General features: G+C 47.7%; 2 protein-coding genes across 10 annotated transcripts; both read left to right on the forward strand.

Moving 5' to 3' along the window:
- Positions 1 to 7,144: 7,144 nt before the first annotated feature.
- PORCN (porcupine O-acyltransferase) lies at positions 7,145 to 19,585 on the forward strand. 6 transcript variants are annotated; one of them, XM_032620587.1, is made up of 16 exons: positions 7,153 to 7,262; positions 7,927 to 8,099; positions 9,320 to 9,512; positions 9,812 to 9,855; positions 10,240 to 10,421; positions 10,503 to 10,633; positions 10,748 to 10,765; positions 11,888 to 11,902; positions 12,000 to 12,125; positions 12,286 to 12,386; positions 13,445 to 13,521; positions 13,615 to 13,678; positions 13,799 to 13,884; positions 14,911 to 15,021; positions 17,189 to 18,710; positions 18,983 to 19,585. In XM_032620587.1, exons 2-15 carry the CDS (start codon positions 7,964 to 7,966, stop codon positions 17,288 to 17,290), a joined length of 1,386 nt encoding a protein of 461 aa, XP_032476478.1. In that variant the 5' UTR covers positions 7,153 to 7,262; positions 7,927 to 7,963; the 3' UTR covers positions 17,291 to 18,710; positions 18,983 to 19,585. The 6 variants fall into 6 exon arrangements, with proteins under 6 accessions (XP_032476482.1, XP_032476478.1, XP_032476479.1 ...); XM_032620588.1 differs by having other exon boundaries at positions 19,013 to 19,585; XM_032620586.1 differs by having other exon boundaries at positions 19,113 to 19,585.
- Positions 18,599 to 22,949, forward strand: EBP (EBP cholestenol delta-isomerase). 4 transcript variants are annotated; one of them, XM_032620593.1, is made up of 6 exons: positions 18,611 to 18,710; positions 19,013 to 19,132; positions 19,609 to 19,972; positions 21,552 to 21,588; positions 21,714 to 21,844; positions 22,471 to 22,949. In XM_032620593.1, the coding sequence occupies exons 3-6, from the start codon at positions 19,672 to 19,674 to the stop codon at positions 22,692 to 22,694; spliced, it is 693 nt and encodes a 230-aa protein (XP_032476484.1). In that variant the 5' UTR covers positions 18,611 to 18,710; positions 19,013 to 19,132; positions 19,609 to 19,671; the 3' UTR covers positions 22,695 to 22,949. The 4 variants fall into 4 exon arrangements, with proteins under 4 accessions (XP_032476485.1, XP_032476484.1, XP_032476486.1 ...); XM_032620595.1 differs by having other exon boundaries at positions 18,629 to 18,710; positions 19,113 to 19,132; XM_032620592.1 differs by having other exon boundaries at positions 18,641 to 18,710; positions 18,983 to 19,132.
- The last annotated feature ends 970 nt before the right edge of the window (positions 22,950 to 23,919 follow it).

The raw sequence follows: 23,919 nt of genomic DNA on the forward strand, positions 1-23,919 counted from the left end.
CACTAACTTATAACTGTTATATTATCGGAGACGGTAGCAATATATCCGTGCCCGGGATGCATCACAGGCCCGTATAGATGTATGCCTACACCTAAGGGTAAATGAATTTACTTATCAGGTTTTACACATCAGTCTCTAATAGAGATTTTAAAAACCCAACGAATTGGCCTATATCTGAGTATACAAGTGTCATTTCTCCGTGCATTATTATATGCCTTCCCTCTAATTAATGACTGAGTTAGTGGAAAATGGCTGTTTATTCGTGTTTTTTTTGTTGTTGTTGTTCTCAACTTTAAAAGTAATCTACCTCTTAAAATTTGTAGTTTAATACTTGTTTGGTGAATTTGTGCCACTTTAACCCTTTCACTATCATTCCCATTTTGTTACATTTCTGTTATGGGGACTTTATGTTGAAATATTGTATAAAGCGTTTGTAGCAGTTTAAAAATAAAATATTTAAAATTATTTAAATTGTTTTGGATGCTTCAATTGTGTTATACGTGATTTACATTCTGTTTGAGTTGTTAATCTGGAGAGTGTTCTTGTATTGAAGTTTGCTGTTAGTAATTTTATTGTTTCTTGTTAGAGAGTGATATAAAAGACTATTCTGATGAAAACATTAAAATTTACAAATTGACATACAAAAGGGGTTGTCTGTTGATTTTAACCAAAGTAGCCTTGAGAGAGAGAGAGGTTAATTATAGACAGACAAGTTAAGAGTGGTGTTTGCTATTTTTCCCCTTCCAGCATGAAATAAATCATTTGAGCTTGTCAGATGTACAGAAAGTTTTCTTATGCTGTTGCTAGCAAGCACTTAATGACAGGGGGGAATTCAAATGATGCATTTTATATCATTGCAACCAATAAAAAACTTTCTAAAAGCTGTGGGAAAAAAATCCTACCAGGGATTGAACCCATGCCCCCTGCAGTGGAAGCACAGAGTCCTAACCACTGGACCTCAAGGGAATTCCCAAATTGAAGTAACTTTTGAACAAGGTATCCATCAGGCTACAGACAAAATGGACTGTAACAAATACTGACCTCTTGTTGGTGGACTTCTCTTCCACAGTGAATCAGGTTAGTGAATCTGAAACTACTGAATGTGTACTTTAGGACTGAGCAAATAAGTAAAATTCTTGTGGCTAATGAGAATCAGGTTTCTCACTGTTGGAGAAGGGAGTTACAAACAGAAAGGGAAACAGAGAAAGGCTCGGATGAACACTCTGGTGTTGGATTGGTATTGTACAATAGATGTCAGTAGGAACTCATGGATTTTAATGTATAAGTAGAAAGATAGATGTGTGCATGGATTTACATACATATGTGTATATGGATTCACAACATATACGCATCCATATTATATCCTAACTCTGTCCACGGAGAGGGCCTAGAATCAGCAACGCTACAGAAGCAATGAGCACTTCTAGTTCCCAGATCTTTGTGTCCTAAGTGCCATTATCCACTCAAAGAAAACGAAGCTTCTCTGGAGAAATGTCTGAGTCCAGGGCCAGGACTGGGAAAGTACAAGATGAGCCTGAAACATCTTGATGTGATCTAAAGGAAAGATGTGCTTAAAAAAATGATGGAGACATGTCAAAAGGACACAGGAGCCAGCTCGAAGAGACTCCCACTGGCCAAAACTAGAACAATTTGAGCATTAAAATGAATAATCACAGTTCTTTTAAAAAATGGTGTTGGGAAAACTGTATATCCACATGCAAAAGAATGAAGTTGGGTCATATCATATACAAAAATTAACTCACAATGGATCAAACATATAAATGTTAGACCTAAAACTATAAAACTCTTGGAAGAAAACAGAGGGAAAGCTTCATGACATTGGATTTGGTAATGATTTCTTGGATATGACACCAAAAGCATAGGCAACAAAAGAAAAAATAGGTAAGTCGGCTATGTCAAAATTAAGAACTTCTGTGCATCAAAGGACACAATCAACAGAGTGAAAAGGCAATCCATGGAATGGGAAAGAATATTTACAAATCATATATCTGATAAGGGGCTAATATCCAGAACATACAAAGAACCCCTACAACTCGACAACAACCACCATTTTCAAATGAGCAAAGGACTTGAATAGACATTTCTCCAAAGAATATATACAAATGAGGCCAATAACCACATGAAAAGATTATAAACATCACTAATCATTAGGGAAATACAAGTCAAAACCACAGTGAGGGGCTTCCCCGGTGGCGCAGTGGTTAAGAATCCGCCTGCCAAGGCAGGGGACACGGGTTCGAGCCCTGGTTCGGGAAGATCCCACATGCCGCGGAGCAACTAAGCCCGTGAGCCACAGCTACTGAGCCCGCGTGCCACAACTACTGAAGCCCTTGCACCTAGAGCCGGTGCTCTACAACAAGAGAAGCCACCGCAACGAGAAGCCCATGCACTGCAACAAAGAGTAGCCCCCGCTCGCCGCAATTAAAGAAAGTCTGTGGGCAGCAAAGACCCAATGCAGCCAAAACTAATAAACAAATAAATTTATTTTTAAAAAAAACACACACAGTGAGATACACCTCATACCCATTAGGGTGACTACTATAAAAATAAATAAATAAATAAAATAAAAAATAACAAGGGCTGGTTAGGATAACCTTGTTGGAACTCTTGTGCACTGTTGGTTGGAATGTAAAATCCTGCAGTCACTGCAGAAAACAATATGGTGGTTCCTCAGAAAACTAAGAATAGAATTACCATATGATACAGCAATTCCATTTCTGGACATATAACCAAAAGAATTGAAAGCAGGCTCTCAGAGAGGCATCTGTACACCTGTGTTCATAGTAGCATTATTCATAATGGCCAAAAGGTGGAAGCAACCCAAGTGTTCACCAATGGATGAATGGATAAACAAAATGTGGCATATACATATAATGGAACACTATCCAGTCTTTAAAAAGAAGGAGATTCTGACACATGCTACAATATGGATGAACCTTGAGGACATTATGCTAAGTGAAATAAGCCAGTCACAAAAGGGCGAATACTGTATGCTTCCATTTACATGAGGTACTTAGAGTAGCCAAATTCATAGAAACAGAAAGTAAAATGGTGGTTGCCAGGGGTTGGGGGACGAGGGGAGGGGATTTTATGTTTAACAAGTATGGAGTTTAAGTTTGGAAAGATGAAAAAAGTTCTGGAGACGGATGGTGGTGTTGATTGAACAGCAATGTGAATGTATTTAATGCCACTGAACTGTACACTTAAAAATGGTTAAGATGGGCTTCCCTGGTGGTGCAGTGGTTAAGAATCTGCCTGCCAACGCAGGGGACATGGGTTCGAGCCCTGGTCCAGGAAGATTCCACATGCTGAGGAGCAACTAAGCCCGTGCGCCACAACTGCTGAGCCTGTGCTCTAGAGCCCACGAGCCACAACTACTGAGCCCACATGCCAAAACTACTGAAGCCTGTGCGCCTAGAGCCCATGCTCCACAACAAGAGAAGCCACCGCAATGAGAAGCCCGTGCACCGCAACAAACAGTAGCCCCTGCTCGCCACAACTAGAGAAAGCCCGCGCGCAGCATCGAAGACCCAATGCAGCCAAAAATAAATAAATAAATGTATTATTTTTTAAATGGTTAAGATGTTAAACTTTATGTTATGTGTATTTTATCACAGTTTTAAAAATTATGTTCAGTGAAAGAAACAAGACACAAAAGATTTGTGATTGTATGATTTCATTTATATGAAATGTCCAGAATAAGCAAATCCAGAATGAGATTAGTGGTTGCCTAGGGCTGTCAGAGACAGATAGGGAGTGAATGCTAACAGTCACAGGGTTTCTTTTTGGGGTGATTGAAATATCCTAAAATTAGATTGTGGTGATTTTTGCACAAGCCTATAAATACACTAACTACCATTGCCTTGTACAACTTACTTGGGTGAATTTTATGGTATGTAAATTGTATCTCAATTAAGCTACTTTTATAACTACATAAAGATAGTAACTGGGACTTCCCTGGTGGTGCAGTGGTTAAGAATCCACCTGCCAATACAGGGGACACGGGTTCGAGCCCTGGTCCAGGAAGATCCCCCATGCCGTGGAGCAACTAAGCCCGTGCACCACAACTACTGAAGCCCCCGCACCTAGAGCCCGTGCTCCACAACAAGAGAAGCCACACAATGAAGACTAGCCCCCGCTCGCCGCAACTAGAGAAAGCCCACGTGCAGCAACGAAGACCCAACGCAGCCAAAAATAAATTAATTAATAAATTAATTTTAAAATGATAGTAACTGATTTTAACCTGTAAATTATGAGTCCCACACTGATACAAATAAACAAATGAATAAATAAATACATGGGGAAGAAGAGAAAGCTCTTTCTCACAGTAGAATCCCAGCTATCCATGTAAAAGAAAATCATTATATGGCCACCATCATAGTAGTAATTGCTTCAGGCAAGAATCACCAATGGATGCTAAACTGGTGAGTGGAAGTTTGACGAAAAATAGGAAAGATACATAATCTCAAAGTATGTCCCTACAAGATACTTATTAATTACAAAGGGGAAAGAGTACATTTCGGTGGAGAAACCTGGAAAACACCACCTTAATCGAATGATCAAAGCTAATACCAACAATTTGGAATTAACCAATGCTTTGTGCTTCCGGTTACACTGAGGAGAACACAGCGTCACTTCTGTGGAATTCCTGCCCGAAATGCATAATCCAAATCTAATCTTGAGGAAACATCAGATAAACCCAAATTTAAGGACATTCTTCCAAAGCACTGACCTGTGCTCTTCGAAAACATCAAGATCGCGAAAGTTAATGGAAGATGGAGACATTGTTCCAGATTGAAAGAGACCAAAAAGACCTGATAAAGGAATGAAGCTCGTGACCTAGGATTTCCTTTTCCTATAAAAGGACAGTATTGGCACACCCACTAGGATGGCTAGAATCAGATGACAAAGTGTTTGTGAAGATGTGGAGAAATTGGAACCCTCATACTCTGCTGGCAGGAACGTAAGAAAATATCCTTGTTCTTAGAAATTTTATACTGAAGTATTTCGTTGAAAGGGCATCACACCTGCAACTACGATCAAATACTTTAGAAAAAATTATAGATAGATAGATAGATAGATAGAGATATACTGAGAGAAAAAGAGAGACAAAATGAGAGAGAGAAAACATTATTCTGAGGCTTGGCAATTTTTTTTGTCAATCTAATAAGCAAAGAATGGGATCTCTTTGTCTTAATTTTCATATTTAATTATAGGGAGACCATTTAAAATGTCCTAGAATCTATAACCCAGAATGACTACAAAGGCTATAAAGTCTGACAGATATTTATTGAGTGCCCACTCTCTACTAAGCTCCAGCGGTAAAAATATGAAACATCACACCTAGTAGATATGAAATCATATCTGTTGTTTTAATTTTGCATTTCCCTGATAAAGAGATTGAGTTATCTTTTCATATATTATACGTACTGGCCATTTCAGGTGCCTTCTGCCGTGGATTACCTATTCATGTCTACTGTCCATTTTCTAGTGTATTGTTTGTCCTTTTCTTATTGATTTGTAGATGCCCTTTATATGTCCTAGAATCTAGAGACTAGTTCTTTGTCACACACATCAAAAGACTAGATGGAAACAATCAAGTCTGTGAAGCTCAGGGTACACATAGTGAGGATCTTCCAGTTTTAAATGCCAGGTCTTGCAACCAAAGGAAATATTTCTTGCTTGTGCTGTGGGTCATTGTTGACTCGATTTGAGTATGTTTGAAAACTGAGGAAAAAATTAGAATGAAGTCTAAGTCATAAAATGTATGGCCTGTATTCTGCTGTTAAGGAAAGGAATTAATATTTGTGCATCTGGCCTATGTAATTATCCATTACAGTTGACCACTGAACAACTGGGGAGGGTCTCAATCCGTGTATAATTCATAGCCGGCCCTCCATACCCACAGTTCCTCTGCATCCCAGGAATCAACCAAACAAGGACTGTGTAGTACCGTAGTATTTACTATTGAAAAATATCCACCTATCAGTGGATTGTGCAGTTCAAACCTGCGTTGTTCAAGGGTCAACTGTTAAATATTTTTCATTTGTAATATATGCATATTCATTTATGAGGTAAAACTCCATTTAACTTCATGTTAACATTTTTTTAAAGAGAGGAGACATGCATTTCTCTTCAATTGCCATTGGTATTTCCAAGCAAAGAATTGCTAATCCCACTCTTTTGTTTAACAGAAAGGGACACTGAAGCCCAGGGAGTGGGCATGGCTTGCCCGGCTCCATACAGGCAGGCATTAATCTGATTAGAACCTGTTTTCCTTAGCTCCTCAGGTCAGGGTGGGGTCCAGCTTGACCTTGGCTTCCTTCTCCCTTCCACCTGATAGCTAAGTAAGTATGCAGTCCATGCCCAATAAATGCTCCTTTGGAAAAAGGCCCTTCATCAGCCTAGGGACAGAGCGGAGTGTCCAGACACTGCAGGGTAGGGTAGGCAGACAGCAAGTGCTGCATAAATCCTCAGAGTTGGTGCAGATAGGGCCCAATACAAACCATTGTTGGGGACGCTGTAAGTGCTTTATAAATGCTCCCAATCGGTGCTCCGTACTAGCCTCCGGAAGGAGTCCCTAGGGGAAAGCACAGGCGCCTAATTCTTGCTCCTAGGTGACAGTACTGGTGTTTCTGGCCGGTCCCTGGTGCTGGAGAGGGTTGGAAATTCCCATAGCTCCTTCAAAGGATGGGAAAGGAGACCTCGGTTTATTTTCCCATCTGTGAAAAGGGGGCACAACAGTGACACGAAGACGTGCGCGGGTGGGCAGTTTCGGGGGCGAGGCTGATGGCTGGGGAAACGGACTTTCTCTCCTCCCTCCCCCATCTTTCCCATCTCGGCTTCCAAGGATTAGGAATTTGGCGTTTGGACAGTTTGTTCTTGGACGGCCAGAAGACCTCCCGACGCGACCCTTCAGGGACTGGCACACCAAGAGGTCGGAAAGGTGCGGGATCCAACGTTCCACACGCCGACGTCCTCCCGCGCCCGGCTCCTCTCAACCTCCCGCTCCTCCTTCCCTCAATCCTCCCGCTCCCCTCCTCCTCCGTCCCCGCCCCGCTCCTGTCCTCTTATTGGCCGAGCGGGCCGGCCGGGCCTCCCCGGGATTTAAAGGGCCCGCTCTCCGCGCCGCCCTGGGAGCCGCAGCTGGTCCCGGCCTTGCGGCCTGCGGGGGAGGCTGCCCGGAGGAGGCGGCGGCTGTACGTCCCCGGCCCCCTGGACCGCAGCTTTCTTACTGCCAGGTAGGTCGCCGGTAGTGCACGTACGGCTCTCCCGCTCGCATCCTGAGCCGGCCTCCCCTTGCGGGTCTGCAGCGCGTGTGCTAGGGCCCCCTCTCCATCACCTTTCCAACTCTCCCTTCTGCTGTGTCCCTTTCCACCACCTCCACCTCCCTGCAGCCCCCGGGCCTGGGCAGGGCTTTGTTGGCGGCCGGGAGAGGCCGGGTGGGGGTGGGATGGGGCGCGCGGGGGATACAGGACACCCCCCACATCCGTTCAAGGAGAGATGCACACGGCCCCCAAGTGTCACAGGATCTCCCTCTCTGCCCTCCACACTGAGTGACTCTACCTCGGAAACCAGGGAGCCCCCCACTTTGATATACAGGCCTACAATGTACACCATTCAATCACTATCGGACCCGGACTCTTCCCAGCATACAAGAAACACAGGTCCTTCATTCACCGCAGGTCATGGGCTGTGTGTGTGCACCCAGAACACCCACACACACACAGCTGGCAGCTCAATCTGATGTACCTGACACTCACACCCTCCCTCAGCCCCCCAGTACCCTGTCTCTACAAGGGTTGGACAGCCCCAGACAAATCTGAGCGCTCAAGTCCATCTCTTGAGCATCGTCTGCCCCGTGGACATCCCAACTAAGCTCCTTCTATGTCCCCCCTTTGGCAGGTCTATCCATCAGTCCATCCATCCGTGGGGGTCCACAATGGCCACCTTCAGCCGCCAGGAATTTTTCCAGCAGCTGCTGCAGGGCTGTCTCCTGCCTACTGCCCAGCAGGGCCTTGACCAGATCTGGCTGCTCCTTGCCATCTGCCTCGCCTGCCGCCTCCTGTGGAGGCTTGGTAAGTGCCTGCCACACCATGGGCCACCACGCCAGGCCAAATCACACCTGCCACGTTCATCCGTACCAAGCCCCACTTTATCCTGCCACATCTTGCCAAGCCAAGCCAGGCTCGTACACGTCCAGCCTACCACAGCCCACCAGGCTAAGCGCCATTCTACCACACCACGTCCCACTAACCCAGCCACCCCATGCTACACCACACCAAGCCACATCCTGCCATGCCAAGCCATACCTTTCTGTATTCCTGGGTTCTGGGACTGTTGAAAGCTGAGGTTCTTGAATCTTGGGATCCTGAAATGCCTACATCCCAAGGTTATAAGATTCTGAAATGCTGATGTCACAGGGTTATGGAAAGTACCATGTATCCCAAAGTGCCGTGTTATGGGGTTTGGGGATTCTGACAAGTTGAAATTCTCACATTCCAGGCTTCCAAAATGCTGGCATTCTGGATTTCTGGAATCAAGGCATGATAAAATCTCTGGATTCTAGGATTCTGGAATGTTTCCACAAATCGTGGCAAGCCTATATCCAAACAACAAGATCCCAAGTACCCGAGATCCCCATGGGATGCTGAGAATTTTGGAAATCTGAGATTCAGAAGTTCTACACTTTCTTTTTTCTTGTTCTTTTATTTTAAATGGATGTTTTATTTTTTCCCCAGGTTTATCATTTTGAAAAGTTTCAAAGTTACTGAAAAGCTAAGTTGAAAGAATAGTACAATGAACACCCATATATGCATCACCCGATTCTCCAACTGTCAACATCTTGCCACATTAGCTTGCTCTATCTACCTATCTATCTACCTACCTATCCATCCGTCCATCTGCCTATCTATCTATCATCTTCCTGAATCACTTGAATAACCTGCTGACACGTCATCCCAAATCCTCTTGTGTGTGTCCCCCAAGAACAAAGACATCTTCCCCCCACAGCCATAGCCTCAACCATCACCCCTCAGGAAATTTAATCTTGATGCCATAATATTATTCAATATAAGTTATTCAAATTTCCTCCAGGGTTCCCAAAGTGACCTTTATAGATGTCTCTTTTCTTTAAACCCAAGCCCTGCCACCTCCCCAGCTCCCCAACACCTGCTTTGGGCCCCCTGCAATCCCACCACGTTCCAACCTCTAAGCCTTTGCCTGAGCTACGTCCTCTGCCCAGGCTGCCCTTCTACCAGCCCTGCTCTAATTCCCTTTCTTTTTCTCTCACCCACAGGGTTGCCATCCTACCTGAAGCATGCAAGCACCGTGGCAGGCGGGTTCTTCAGCCTCTACCACTTCTTCCAGCTGCACATGGTTTGGGTCGTACTGCTCAGCCTCCTGTGCTACCTCGTGCTGTTCCTCTGCCGACATTCCTCCCATCGCGGCGTCTTCCTCTCTGTCACCATCCTCATCTACCTACTCATGGGGTATGGGTGTATGTCCTCATCCCCACGCTGTCAGCAGAAGGGTGGGGGGATCCCCAGGCAGGGAGGACGTGGGGTGTTTCTGGAGGGGATGGAAATCTGGGAGACTTGTTCTTTCCGAAGGCTACACAGAACAGGCTGGACTTGAGCTCCCCCTGGAGGAGGGAGCCCTGGAGAACTATTCCTCCATGAGGTTGTGCAGGGCAGGGAAGGGTATACCCTCTCTGCACCTTGGTTTCCCCCCTTTGTGGTATCTGAGGCCAGAGGAGTCATAGGGCCAAGACCACCACCTTTTTCCTCAGTGAGATGCACATGGTGGACACCGTGACATGGCACAAGATGAGAGGTAGGCAGCCCTGGCCCTCTCCCCTGCCCCAGCCCTCCAGCCCCACTCCACATCTCCTAACTCCCCCCACCCTGTCTTTCCTTCCCCGCTTTTCTCCCTCATCTGCCTAGCCCACTGGACACGCAGCCCTTAGATTCCCCTTACATCTGTGTTTCTCTCTACCGTGTCTCTTCCCCATCTGTCTGTCCCATCTCATGTCCATGCCTGACTCTCTTGAGTCAAGACATCTGCCAGTCCTGGGCCTACCTGCTCAGCTGCCTGTCTGGCCCCATGCCCACCTCTCCACACTTGCTCTTCTTTCTTACCACCTCTCACCTGGTGTTCCCCATACCCCATGATGACCTGCTCTCTGCTCATCCACTTGACCATGGGCACCACACCTAGGGGCCCAGATGATTGTGGCCATGAAGGCGGTGTCTCTGGGCTTCGACCTGGACCGGGGTGAGGTGGGTGCAGTGCCCTCGCCCGTGGAGTTCATGGGCTACCTCTACTTCGTGGGCACCATCGTCTTTGGGCCCTGGATATCCTTCCACAGCTACCTACAGGCCGTCCAAGGCCGCTCGCTGGTGAGGTCCTGGGTGGACAGGTGGGCAGGGACCATGGGAAGCCACCGTGGGGCAGTGTTCATGGAGCCTTGATCCCCACAGAGCCGCCGATGGCTGCAGAAGGTGGCCCGGAGTCTGGCGCTGGCCCTGCTGTGCCTTGTGCTGTCCACCTGTGTGGGCCCCTACCTCTTCCCGTACTTCATCCCCCTTGATGGTGACCGCCTCCTTCGCAAGTGAGCACAGCCTTCGAGGCCTCTGCCCAGCAGTGAGGGGGTTGGGGAGGGACCTGGGGTCTCCCCAGCTCCGAGTTGTCTCTTAATGCTTCTGTCTGTCTTCTGTTACTACAGCAAGAAACGCAAAGCCAGGTAAATGAGGGCAGGTGCTGAGGGCGAGTGGGGCTGAATGGGGGCGGGTGCACAGTCTGTGACTGATTGGTTCTGTGAGTCTGAGACTGTCTGACCATCCACCCAGTGACTAGACAGAGACTGAGTGTCTGTGGCTGTGGTTTGACCAAGATTGGCCCTATGACTCCGTGTACAATGGATACTCCGTCACATACTGTGCCTGGCTGTCCGTCTGTTCTGCTATTTCACCATCAGAAGCAAGTTATGTGACTGCAGTGCCACAAGTATGTGTTGGTGGGTGACACTGACCTGTCTGTGACTCTAGCTAGGGGTTTGTATAGGTTGTTTACCTATCAGCCAGGGACTCCTGTGTGGGACTGGAGTTCTGGCTGTCTGACTGTCGCGTGTTGTGCGCATGTCTGTGATGGATTCTGCCTGTGGGTCTGCCTTCTCTGGCTCCTTGGTATTGCCTAGCTGAGGGGCAGAACCGACCATCCACCCCGGGTGTGACTAGGATTTCATCCAGCTATTTGACTGTATGACCTTCTCCCCTACTCATTGGCCGCTGATTGTGTCTGATGCTGAATGAGGCTCTGAAGGGTGGAATGACTTGCCCAGTGTCACCCAACTAAGCAGCCAGGCACTAATCCCAGGCCTGAATCCTATGCTTTTTCCAGTGTAAGACGCTGCCTGTCTTTGACCGTGTCTGACTGTACAACTGACAGGATGACTATCTGAGTGCAGAATTGTGTGTGCATGAATAACAGGGTGCTTGATGGTCTCTGTGCCTAACTGAAGGACTTCCGGGTATCTTATGGTCACCGAATCAGGTCAGAGAGCTTGGAGTCTGATAGTATGTGTGTCTGGCCATGTGGCTGTGAGGTCAGCCTCTAACAGTCCCTGGGTCTGGATGTCTGGCCACGTGAAGCTGCGGGACCATGTCATAGTATAGGGCAGCTCACACATCCATTTGAGCTACCTGAAACTAACTGATGGTGTACGGATGGATAGATGTGTGGGACTATCACAGCGCACCTCTTTTGCCGCCATATTTGTCTGTCTTGTTGATGAACAACTCAGGCCAGCCTCCAGGGCCTCTCTGACTCTCTTTCCTTTCTTCTCTGCTGCCTTCCTGACCCCTAGGGGCACCATGGTAAGGTGAGTCTACAGAGGGGCCAGGGATGCTGGCACATGGTGGGGTGTCATGCTGGGGCCTGGGCGTGATGCCTCTCTCTCCCTGGCTCCTTTCCTGCAGGTGGCTGCGAGCCTATGAGAGCGCTGTCTCCTTCCACTTCAGCAACTATTTTGTGGGCTTTCTGTCCGAGGCCACGGCCACGTTGGCAGGGGCTGGCTTCACCGAGGAGAAGGATCACCTGGAATGGTGGGGAGGGCTGGGGAGCCCCATCTCCCACAGGGTGCTGCCTAGAGGAGCTGCAGGGAGGAGGGGGGTGTTCCTGGGGGAGGGAACAGCCAAGAACAAAAGTGTGGCCATCAGGTGGGTTGAAATCCCAAATGAGTTTGTGTGTCTCTTTTGCCCACAGGGACCTGACGGTCTCTAAGCCACTGAACGTGGAGCTGCCCCGGTCCATGGTGGAAGTTGTCACAAGCTGGAACCTGCCCATGTCTTATTGGCTAAATAACTGTGAGTCACCAAGTCACCACTCCAAGAGAGTTGGCAGTCCTCAACCCACACCCCTTTCACACATTCATACAACAAGCTGAAGATAGTAGGGACCAAAAAATCTCCCAAATTCCTGCCCTTGTGGAGTTGACATTTTTGTGGGGGTAGCAGTATAATAAAAAGAAAATAGACAATAGTTCAGGTAGTGATAAGTGCTATGGTAAAAAATAAATAAATAAAGCAGGTAAAGATGACCTGGGAGTGTTAGGAGTGTGTGAGTAGGGGTGGATGCAATTTTAAATACATCATCCAGAGCAAGTCTCACTGAAGAGCTAACCGTTTGAGCAAAGACCTGAAGAAGGTGAGAGAGCAATCAATGCAAACATGTAGGGGAGGAATTTAACACATGGAAGGAACAGCAAGTGCAAAGGCCCTGAGGCAGGAGCATACCTGGCACATTTGAAAAACAGTGAGGAGACCAGTGTGGTGGGATCAGAGTGAGCGAGGGGACCAGTGGCAGGAAGTGAGTTCGGAGAGGTGACAGGGCCTGGTTCTGCAGGGCCTCTCTGGCCACGGGGAGGACTTTGGCTTTTTCTCTGAGAGAGATCTCAGAGCAGGGTTCTGAGCAGAGGAGGGCCATGGGCTGACTTAGGTTGTACCAGGACCCTCTGGCTACTGTGAGGACAGACAGGGAGTCGGGGAGGGCAGAGTGGAAATGGGGAGGAGAGGTCAGATTCTGGATAAACTCTGAAGATAGAACTGACAGGATTTGCTGAGTTTGGTTATGGGCGTTGGGGGTGGGGGGGCAGATCAAGGGTGATAGTGAGGCTTTTGTCCTGAGGAACTGGAAGGGTGTAGTTGACACTGGCTGCACTTGGGAAAGACTATATAGGAGGAGCAGGTTGGGAGGGAAGATCAGGAGCTAACTTTTAGACAATGTGAAGTTGGAGGCCATTATAAAGAGACTTCATCCTGGGGGCCCCAAGAGGTTGTGGGTATCCTCACCCTGCCCTATGGCCCTCCAGGAAGGGCAGGGGGGAATCTCAGGAGACACTTTGCCCCACATCTCCCCGCTGCAGATGTTTTCAAGAATGCTCTCCGCCTGGGGACCTTCTCAGCTGTGCTGGTCACCTATGCAGCCAGCGCCCTCCTGCACGTGAGCAGGGCGGAGCGGGACCAGGGTGGTAGCTGGATGGGGGTGGTAGGGCCTCCTCCTCACTCACCTCATTGCCCCCCACCCCCACCCCAGGGCTTCAGCTTCCACCTGGCTGCAGTGCTGCTGTCCCTGGCGTTTATCACTTATGTGGAGCACGGTGAGGGCGGAACCCAGCCCAGTAGATGGGATGGAAGGTTGGTGGCGGGCTGGAACCACCGTCCCCTGAGGCTAACCTGACGCCCTTACCTCTGCCCCGCCAACCCCGCATCTGCCCTAGTCCTCCGAAAGCGCCTGGCTCGGATCCTCAGTGCCTGCATCTTGTCGAAACGGTGCCCAGCAGACTGTTCACACCAGCATCGCTTGGTGAGGGTTCAGCCTAGGCAGCCTTTTGTCCAACTCTCTCCCTCAAAAATTACTTCTGTCTCCATCTTATATCTGTCTCAGGGTGCCCAGCTTCCTCTTCCAGTGCCCGATCCACCCCCATAACCTCATCTCTATTCACTGGCATCCATTTATCTAACGAACATTTATCAAGCAACTGCTATATACCCACCTAGCGTTTATTTTCCCCAGTGAACATCTGTTGAGCACCTGCTGGTATCAGGCATTGTTCAAGGTGCTGGAGACACAGTGGTGAACAAAACAGACCAAAGTCCCAGCCCTCTGGGACAAACATTTTAACAGGGAAGACAGTAAATAAAAAATAAGTAAAGTATAATAGTTTGTTAGACTGTGATTAGTGCCAAGGAGAAAATACATAAGAGAAAGAGAAAGGGAAGTATCAGGGGCTGAGTGGTTTCAAGTTTAAATGGAGAGGTGACTTTTGAGTTCTTTAACTGAAGGTGGTGAGGGAGGGAAGCATTCCAGGCAAAGGCAACAACCAGTGTAAAGGCCCTGAGATGGGAGAGGGCCTGGAATATTTGAGGAACAGTGAAGGAGGCCGGTATGGCTTGAGCAGAGTGAGTGAGACAGGGAGAGGTGGGCCCTGTACGTCACAGTGGGGATTTGCTTTCGTTTGAGTCTTTTTCTTTTTCTCATTCTTTTTGCAACAAGAAGTATGGAGAATTTCAGATTTTCCTCCCACCCGACAACCAATGTTTATTACCATAAACCCCCAACTCAAAGCCCTACCCACCATTTTTCCTCCTCTGCCTGAATACTCACATGTCCCCCAACCTGGACGCTCTCATGCTAACAGTACCCTCATCCTTGGATACCCCTTGAGCGCCCATAGGAGGATCAGAACCATCTCTTTCCTACCCTGGGGGTGGGTGCCCTGGACATCCTCATTCCTGTGCCTTGTGCATTTCCCTGTGTGCCCCTGCCCAAGTGGGGCTGGGGGGTGGTGATTAGGTCCAGCTGCCAAGCATATCCATCTGTCCCCCACAGGGCCTGGGGGTGCGAGCCTTAAACCTGTTCTTTGGGGCCCTGGCCATCTTCCACCTGGCCTACCTGGGCTCCCTGTTCGATGTTGATGTGGACGACACCACAGAGGAGCAGGTGAGGTGGGGCCCTGGGCTCAGGGTTACCCAGGGATATGCTACCTATTCATGGGAACCATGAGGACAAAGGTGGGGAGGCCAAGGCATGGGAACCTTGTGTCATCTGTCTCCAGCTTGTGTAGCCACTGCTCTACTGTCCTTCTGTCCCCTTGTCCCTCTGGTTGATTCATACTGTTGGGTCTTTTACTTGGGTGAAGTGTGCAAAATACATTTATTTTACTTATAAAATTTATTTTCTAGAGATGGAGTGCAAAATCCAGGTTTTACTTTTTTTTTTTTTTTCAGGTTTTACTTTTTTTAAAGTTAATTATTTCATCATATTTTTATTTAGGTAGAATTCACAAGATTTCTTTAATTTGTTAAAAAAATAGTTTTACTTACATTGATTGTGCAAATCCTGGATTCTACTTAAAAAGTGTATTTCGGGCTTCCCTGGTGGTGCAGTGATTGAGAGTCCGCCTGCCGATGCAGGGGACACGGGTTCGTGCCCCGGTCAGGGAAGATCCCACATGCCGCGGAGCGGCTGGGCCCATGAGCCATGGCTGCTGAGCCTGCGCGTCTGGAGCCTGTGCTCCGCAATAGGAGAGGCCACAACAGTGAGAGGCCCGCGTATTGCAAAAAAAAAAAAAAAAAAAAAAAGTGTATGTTAAAATGTATATACTAGTTTTATGCAGGTGGAGTGTGCACGTTCCAGGTTTTACTCCTTTTTAAATGAAAAACAATTTCAAAATAATGTTTATTCATATGGCACTAGCGGATCCCGGTTGAGCTTCTCTTTCAGTTCATTTTTTTTCTTTTTCTTTTTTTTGGCCATTCCAGGCGGCTTTCGGGATCTTAGTTCCCCGACCAGGGATTGAACCCTGGCCCCCACAGTGAAAGCGCCGAGTCCTAACCACTGGACGGCCAGGGAATACCCTGCATTAACTATTTTTAAAGTTTTAATAAAAATAAAACAAAAATTTTATTTAAAAAGAAGCAAAACCCAGATTTTGCACATTCAACCTGAATAAAAAATTAAAAATTGTTTTTAATGACAAAATATAAAATAATATAAAGTTTTATTTTCAATTAAAAATTTAAGGAAATTCCCTGGCTGTCCAGTGGTTAGGACTCGGCGCTTTCACTGCGGGGGCCAGGGTTCAATCCCTGGTCGGGGAACTAAGATCCCTCAAGCCACGCGGCATGACCAAAAAAAAAAAAAAAAAAAAGTTAATGCATATCACGTGGTTGAAAAACCAAACAGTATTCAAGATATTCAGGGGAGAGTCTTATTCCTGCCGTCTTACCCCCACCCTCTTACAGGTAACCACTTTTATTCATTTTATTAAACTATCCTTCTAAAATTGAATCATAATAAGCAGATATAAAAATATATTTTAATTCCCTGCCCCCTGCTTTTTACCCTAAAGGTAACACATGAATGACACTGTGCTGCATGTTGCTTTTTTCACATAATTCCTGAAAACCTTCCACATGAAGACATAGAGTGTCCTCGTTCATTTTTTTCCATTGTGACACAATGTAGTTTGTCCCTTATTGGTGGACACCCAGGTGATTCCCACTCTTTTCCTATGGTAAGTGGTGCTGCAGCAAGTAATACCCTCACATCCACGTGGATTCACATAGGTGCAGACAGAGCTGTAGGATCTAGTCTTGACAGCAATGTAGAAGTTACCTTTTTGCCCTCCCACCAGCAGTATGTGATCGTGCTTGACGCCCCGACAACAGAGTGCCTCTCACACCTCGTGGATATGTTTGCCAGTTTGAGTGGAGGAAGATGATGAGTGAGGCTGAGTATTTTTTCGTATATTTAAGAGCCATTTGGGTTTTTTTTTTCCTTTACTGAAAATGGCCTACTCACCTCCTTTGCTAATTTTTGTCTTTTTAAAAAATCAATTTCTAGGAGCTCTTTATATATACGGGAGAGTACAGGTCAGAGAGTGGGATTGCCTTGTCTTGTTTTTTTAAATTTTTGAAAGAGAAGAAAATACAAAAGAAAAAAACTAAATATGCCTACCTTTCATATGTACCCAATCTCTTCTCTGGGGCCTCACTCAGGGTTGCAGTGGAGTCACAGAAACATCCTTGAGCAAAGGATAGGTTTTCCTGAGACCTTCTTTGTTCTTGCTGAGTGGGACCGACCATCACCGCTTTCTCTCCCACAGGGCTACGGCATGGCATACACTGTCCACAAATGGTCAGAGCTCAGCTGGGCCAGTCACTGGGTCACTTTTGGATGCTGGATCTTCTACCGTCTCATAGGCTGAGGCACATCTGTGGACCCTCACAACTCTCTCAAGACCCCTCCTCAGGGTGCCAGCTCTGATGGGGGATGAGGGAAGGCCCTCTCTCTAATTCTTGACCCTCTCTCCATCCTTGACCCCCCCAACACCCATACACACACACACACACACACACACACACACACACACACACCATTTCCATGCCTGTCAATCCCCACCCCACCACAAGGCGGGAAGGGAGTGGTCCCTGCTGGGGCCTAGGGGCGGGGGATACTTGGGGAAGCAGAGAGGGGGAGATCCAGGGCCTCCCCGCCTTCCTTGACCCTTTTTATATAGAGTTTGTTATTATCAAATAAAAGTAGGAAGTATACAAAAGGCTCGCTCTTCACTGCTCAGTGGGGAATAGAAGTGAGTGAGGAAGGGGGCACAGCATGGATAAAGGTTTGGAAGCTAGAAACCGTGAAGAGGGAGGTTGTGATTGGTTCATGGTTTATTATCATTCATGATTGGATGATGAGCCTGAGGATAGCACTGCTTGATTTGAGTGGGGCCAGGACAGATTGGATACTTGGATGTAGGGGAGGCCTGATACTAACTGGCTAGAAAAACTGAGGGATCCCCATTCGGTTTGGTTGCCCTGACTGGGACAGAGGAGGGAAAGACTGATGAAGAGCTGATGCTTATTGGTCCTTAGGACTGAGGGCTGTGGGTTCTAATTGGATAGGAGGCCTGGGTTGGATCTTGATACTGACTTAGTCTGGGTGCCCACTGGGTTAGAGTTATGGAGTCCTGATTGGTTCTTTAGAGTTGGCAGGGGGAGATTGAGGGTCTCCATGCCAATTGGCCAACAAGGCTGAAGGGCCTGGGTTTTGATTGGTTCTTCTGACTTGAAGTCAGGAGAGGTGAAGATGGCCTGAGGGAGAGGCAGAGGCAGCGTGTAGGATTGATCTGCCTGTTGTATTAAGTTTCCTTGCCCATTCGGGGATTAGGATTGAAGATTGGTCTGGGAAAAGATTTCGTTGCTCTGCCTTTGAAAATGAGGGCAAAGGTGAGAAGACACAACGCAATGCTGATGCAACAGCACAGAAACACCCGATTTCCGATGTGATTTATAAGGGGATAGGAAACTGAAGCCGCGACTCGCTGCAGGTTGGCTTCCGCCGAAAACGCCCACCAACCTTGGCCCTCCCAGCCTCTTCCACGCCTGACTGGATCTCAACCAACAGCGAAAATGGTACCAACGCGTGAGGGCGGGGTCGGCGGCACAGAGAATTACTATTGGTTGGGAGCGGCACTGGCCTCCTTCCCAGCCCCTCCATTGGCCAGTTCCGTAAGGCGGAACCTGTGAGGGGTTGGGTTTGAACTAGGGATATTTCGGAGCCAGCGACCGATCCTAGAGAGACCCCGGAGCCGGTGGGAGAGGCCGCTGCAGCCGCGCTGCTGGGTGAGTTCCCTCCGCCTGGCCTGCCACTCCATCCCTTAGTTCTCAATTGCAAAACGGCCAGCCCTCGGCGCGCCTGCGCGAGACCCTACCCTTCCCCCCCCCCGCGCCGTCCCACCCCACCCCCCCGCCACCCCCACGCGCCTGCGCAGGACCCCCGGCTACCGCGCGGTCGTCCGGACGACAGAAGATCCGCCTTCTCATTGGGCAGCTGAACTAGGGGGTTCTAGTTCTGATTGGTGGTCTCTGTATTTGACCCTCCTTTTTCTCTTTAGCGCCCCGCGCAAGGCTCCTCTTTGTTGCAGGTTAGCCGCAGGCTGCGCAATTTCGGGAGGAGTCGGGCGATCCCACACACTGAACCTGAGGGTCGTCGTTCTGATTAGTCTTCTCTCTTCTGTCTTGCAGCTTCCAGGACTACGGGGAGGGTAATAGCTTTCCGTTGCATGATGCAAGACAGTGACCCCTGCAAATGGGACCTTACCTGGTCGTTGTGTCTCCCCCAGCCGACTGTGACCCCTGAGGGCGGGGATCAGGTGGCTCCCCCACCAAAGCGTGACCAATGAGGGCTGGGACCTAGTATGATTCTTGTGTCTGCCCACCAGACTGTGACCAATGAGGGCAGAGACTGGGCCTGGTTCCTATCTTCCCCAGCAAACTGACCAATGAGGGCTGGGACCTGTTCTAGTTCCTGTGTCTACCGTATCCTATGGCTCCCGGAGGGCTGGAACAAGCTTTCAGTCTTTCTGTGGCCTTATAGTCATGTTTTTTAAAACAGTAAATAATTAGATTATTTTAATCATGTCTGTATTAATTGGTTAATTGAGTCCATTTACATTTCTTGTCATAATAAACTATTTGGATTTGATTTTATGATCTCATTCTGTGCTCTCTATTTGTTCAGGTTTTTCCTTTCCTTTTATTCTCCTTTCTACATATCCACACACCTCCATCAGCCTACAAAGACATGACCACCAATGCCAGCCCCGTGCACCCATACTGGCCTCGGCACCTGAGGCTGGACAACTTTGTGCCTAATGACTGCCCCACCTGGCATCTCCTGGCTGGCCTCTTCTCCATCTCTGGGGTCTTAGTTGCGACCACATGGCTGTTGTCAGGTCGTGCTGCGGTCATCCCACTGGGGACTTGGCGGAGACTGTCCCTGTGCTGGTTTGCAGTGTGTGGGTTCATTCACTTGGTGATTGAGGGCTGGTTCAGCCTCTACCACGAGGACCTTCTCGGAGACCAAGCCATCTTGTCTCAACTCTGTGAGTCCTGAGTTCTTCAGTGTGCTGTGGAAGGGAATTTCCTGGGCAGGGATTGGCTTAGATGTTTACCCACCCACCAACTCTTTTCCATTCATTTTAAATAAAATTTTAAAATTTATTTAACTTTTTGTTGCATATATATTCACATGGATCCAAAACTAAACAATTTAAAGAGGTATGCAGTGAAAATCTGCGTTCTATCCACCAAGTTTCCCCAAATAATTGCATATGTTTCTTTTCAGGGTTTTACACATAAATTAACACACATAAGCCTCAGTTTGCTCAATTATAAAAGAGGGATAATAAGTCATATCCAAATATATGTAAGACACCTAGAACAGTGTTTGGCAGATAGTAGATGCCATATTACTTATTATCATCATCATCATCATTTTTACTTTTTCTTTTGTGTAAATGGTAACATGCTATATACGCTTCTGAACTTTGCTTTTTTTTGTTGTTTTTTTTTTGTTGTTGTTTTTTTGTTTTTTTTTTTTGCGGTACGCGGGCCTCTCACTGTCGTGGCCTCTCCTATTGCGGAGCACAGGCTCCAGACGCGCAGGCTCAGCCGCCATGGCTCACGGGCCCAGCCGCTCCGCGGCATGTGGGATCTTCCCGGACCGGGGCACGAACCCGGGTCTCCTGCATCGGCAGGCGGACTCTCAACCACTGCGCCACCAGGGAAGCCCTGAACTTTGCTTTTTTTAAATGAGGACACTTACAGAACTATTTGACTTTTCCAGTATTGATAGCATTTTCCACCAATATTTTGCTGTTACAAACAATACTCCTTTTTGGCCTCAAGAATAAATCTGGTAGAACATTCTTCTGCAAGATCTCCGTGTGGAGATCTGCTTTTATCTCTCTAGGGTAAATATGGAGGAGTGGAATGGCTGGGTCACATGGTAGATGTGTGTTTACCTTTATGAAAAACTGCCAAACTTTTCAAGAATGGCTGCACCAAAAAAATAAAAAAATGGCTGCGCCATTTTATATTCCCACCGGCAGTATATGAGAGTTCTAGTTTCCCACATCCTCACTGACACTTGGTGTGGTCAGGTGTTTCTTAAATTTTAGTCCTTCCAGTGGATGTGAGTGATATCTCATTATGGTTTTAATTTGCTTTCCCTTAATGACTAACAAAAGTTTGAGTAGCTTTCATGTGTTTACTGACCATTTGGAAATCCTCTTTTGTGAAAAGCCTATTCCAGTCTCCTATTTTTACATTGGGTGATCTGTCTTTTTCTTGATTCTCTGCTCACTCTTTCATTTACTCATCTGTTCACCTTCTCTCTCTCTCTCTCTCTCTCTCGCTGTCACTCACTCATTGGCTACGTCCCTCACTCCATCATTTACACTTGCCTCATTTTACTCCACAAACATTTATTGAATACCAGACAATCACAGCAACACTTATTGTTCTGTGCCAGGTTTGCACACATTATCTTGTATACATATATTAACCCTAGAGTCCAAACAACTACCCCATTTCACAGATGAGGAAACTGAGGCATGGGGAAGTTAGTCTGAGTTCCTTTTCCTGATGATATTCTTCATGTATGTCTCTCGTCTTCTTCAGGGAAAGAGTATGCCAAGGGAGACAGCCGATACATCCTGTAAGTGTTTGCCTCTGTCAAGGGAGACCTGTGTTTTGGAGGGGTGGTGAGTCAGGGACCACTAATGGGGTGCCTTGTGGGGAGAGCACAGTGATGCCAGTGCCCCCCAATCCTTTCTCTTGCAGGAATGACAGCTTCATGATATGCATGGAGACCATCACAGCTTGCTTGTGGGGACCACTCAGCCTATGGGTGGTGATCGCCTTTCTCCGCCAGCAGCCCCTCCGCTTTGTCCTACAGCTTGTGGTCTCTGTGGGTGAGGAGAGGGCCCACACTGGGTGCTTGAGGGCTTGATGGGGGATCCACAGACATAGGGGCATCCCTGCAGGTGGGACCTCTCAATGTGCCCATCCAGGGCTGAGTCAGACTGAATGACAAACTCCCTGAGGTTCTGGAACAGCCATGCCCCTCTTTGCCTGCATTCTCAAGCGAGGAGGGTTCGTTTCTCCTCCCACTCCATCACAAAGTCTCCCATGAAGGTTACGGTTACATGAGGTGACCCATGATGGTGGGAGGCCCCCGGATCCTCCAGGAGCAAGATTCTGAGTTTCCTTCATCTGAGATTCAGTCCTCTTATGTTCTTACTTTGTTAACTTTCTGGAAATGTGAGTTCTCTCTAGTCCTGGAATCCTGAGATGTCTTGAATGAAAGGATTTTGAGCTTCCTTAAACTCTAGAGATATGAACTCTCCTGAGTTCAGAAAATCTTAGCTTCTGATTTCTGGAAATCTCACTTGTGTTTTCTGAAATCCTCAGCCATATAATTGCAGAACACTTAGGTCTCTGAATTTGGGAATCTTGAGCTCTGATGACTTGGAAAATGGCTTGGAATTGTTCCCCCTCCTTACAGGCTTTCCTTCTTCCCCTTCTATCTCTCTCACAGGTCAGATATACGGGGATGTGCTATATTTCCTGACCGAGCACCGTGAGGGATTCCAGCATGGGGAGCTGGGCCACCCTCTCTACTTCTGGTTTTACTTTGTCTTCTTGAACGCCCTGTGGCTGGTGCTGCCCGGAATCCTCGTGCTTGATTCTATAAAGCAACTTGCTCGTGCCCAGAGCATGCTGGACACCAAAGCCACAAAAGCCAAGAGCAAGCAGAACTAATGAGTGATGAACTGGGCTTGAACACTGGCTATTGAGGAACTCTCCACCTGCCAGAAGATTCCAATCCTTGCTCTCACGGGTTGGAAGGACAAATCAAATTGATCTGTCAAACTCAGGCTGATGGGTGAACAGGGGGAAGAAAGGAGCTGTGTGGAGCTACTGTCAGGAGCTGTTGGGACAAAGGTACAAGAGAACCTTGGAAGTCTGTGATGGGGACAGTTTTTTTAAATCAGGAAATAAAGATCTTGACCCTATGCTGAGAGATCTTTAATGACTAACCCCAGAGATGCCCCATGACTGACCCCATAGACCCCTCCAGCACTCATTCCACAGACCACCATTCTCTCAGCCATAGACTGCCATCATCATCATGTAGACCTCGAATCTATGACCTCACAAATCCCCATCACTGACCCCACAGATTCCTCTGATGGCTGATTAGATCCATGAATCACACCTGTCAGCTCTTTTAAGGTGTGATCATCCACCCACGCCCTTGGCGTTCTCTCCAGAACACACCTCTCTTTTTGCAATATGGACAGGCTGAGAATTTTCCAAATCCAAGTTCTTCAGTTTACTAACCTCTTGTCTCCTGATCAGGTACCGCACAACTACCCCATCACTAACTCCACAGACCCCTCATTACTCCAAAGACCCCCATCACTACCCTAACCATCCCATCACTCACACCAGAGACCCCACAAAACTCACTCCACCACCCTCCCATCACTCACACCACATACTCCATTAACAACTAAGATACCCATCACTCTCCCCACAGCCTTTTTTTTTTTTTTTTTTCTGTATGCGGGCCTCTCACTGTTGTGGCCTCTCCCGTTGTGGAGCACAGACTCCGGATGCACAGGCTCAGCGGCCATGGCTCACGGGCCCAGCCGCTCTGCAGCATGTGGGATCTTCCCAGACAGGGGCATGAACCGGTGTCCCCTGCATCGGCAGGCGGACTCTCAACCACTGCGCCACCAGGGCAGCCCTCCCCACAGCCTTTCATTTGCTCCATAGACAGACCATCATTCACCTCACAGACCTCTGTCACTCACACCACAGACCCCATCACTTGCCCCAACAGACCTCCCATCACGTACAACTCCAAGACTCACCTCATAGACTCCCTATCGTGTCACACAAACCCTCTCACTCTCCCCACAAACCCCCTATCATTTACCCCATAGGCCTCTTATCACTCACCATACAGATCCCCTATCAC

This window comes from Phocoena sinus, chromosome X (assembly GCF_008692025.1).
Source record: "Phocoena sinus isolate mPhoSin1 chromosome X, mPhoSin1.pri, whole genome shotgun sequence".
NCBI classification, from domain to species: domain Eukaryota; kingdom Metazoa; phylum Chordata; class Mammalia; order Artiodactyla; family Phocoenidae; genus Phocoena; species Phocoena sinus.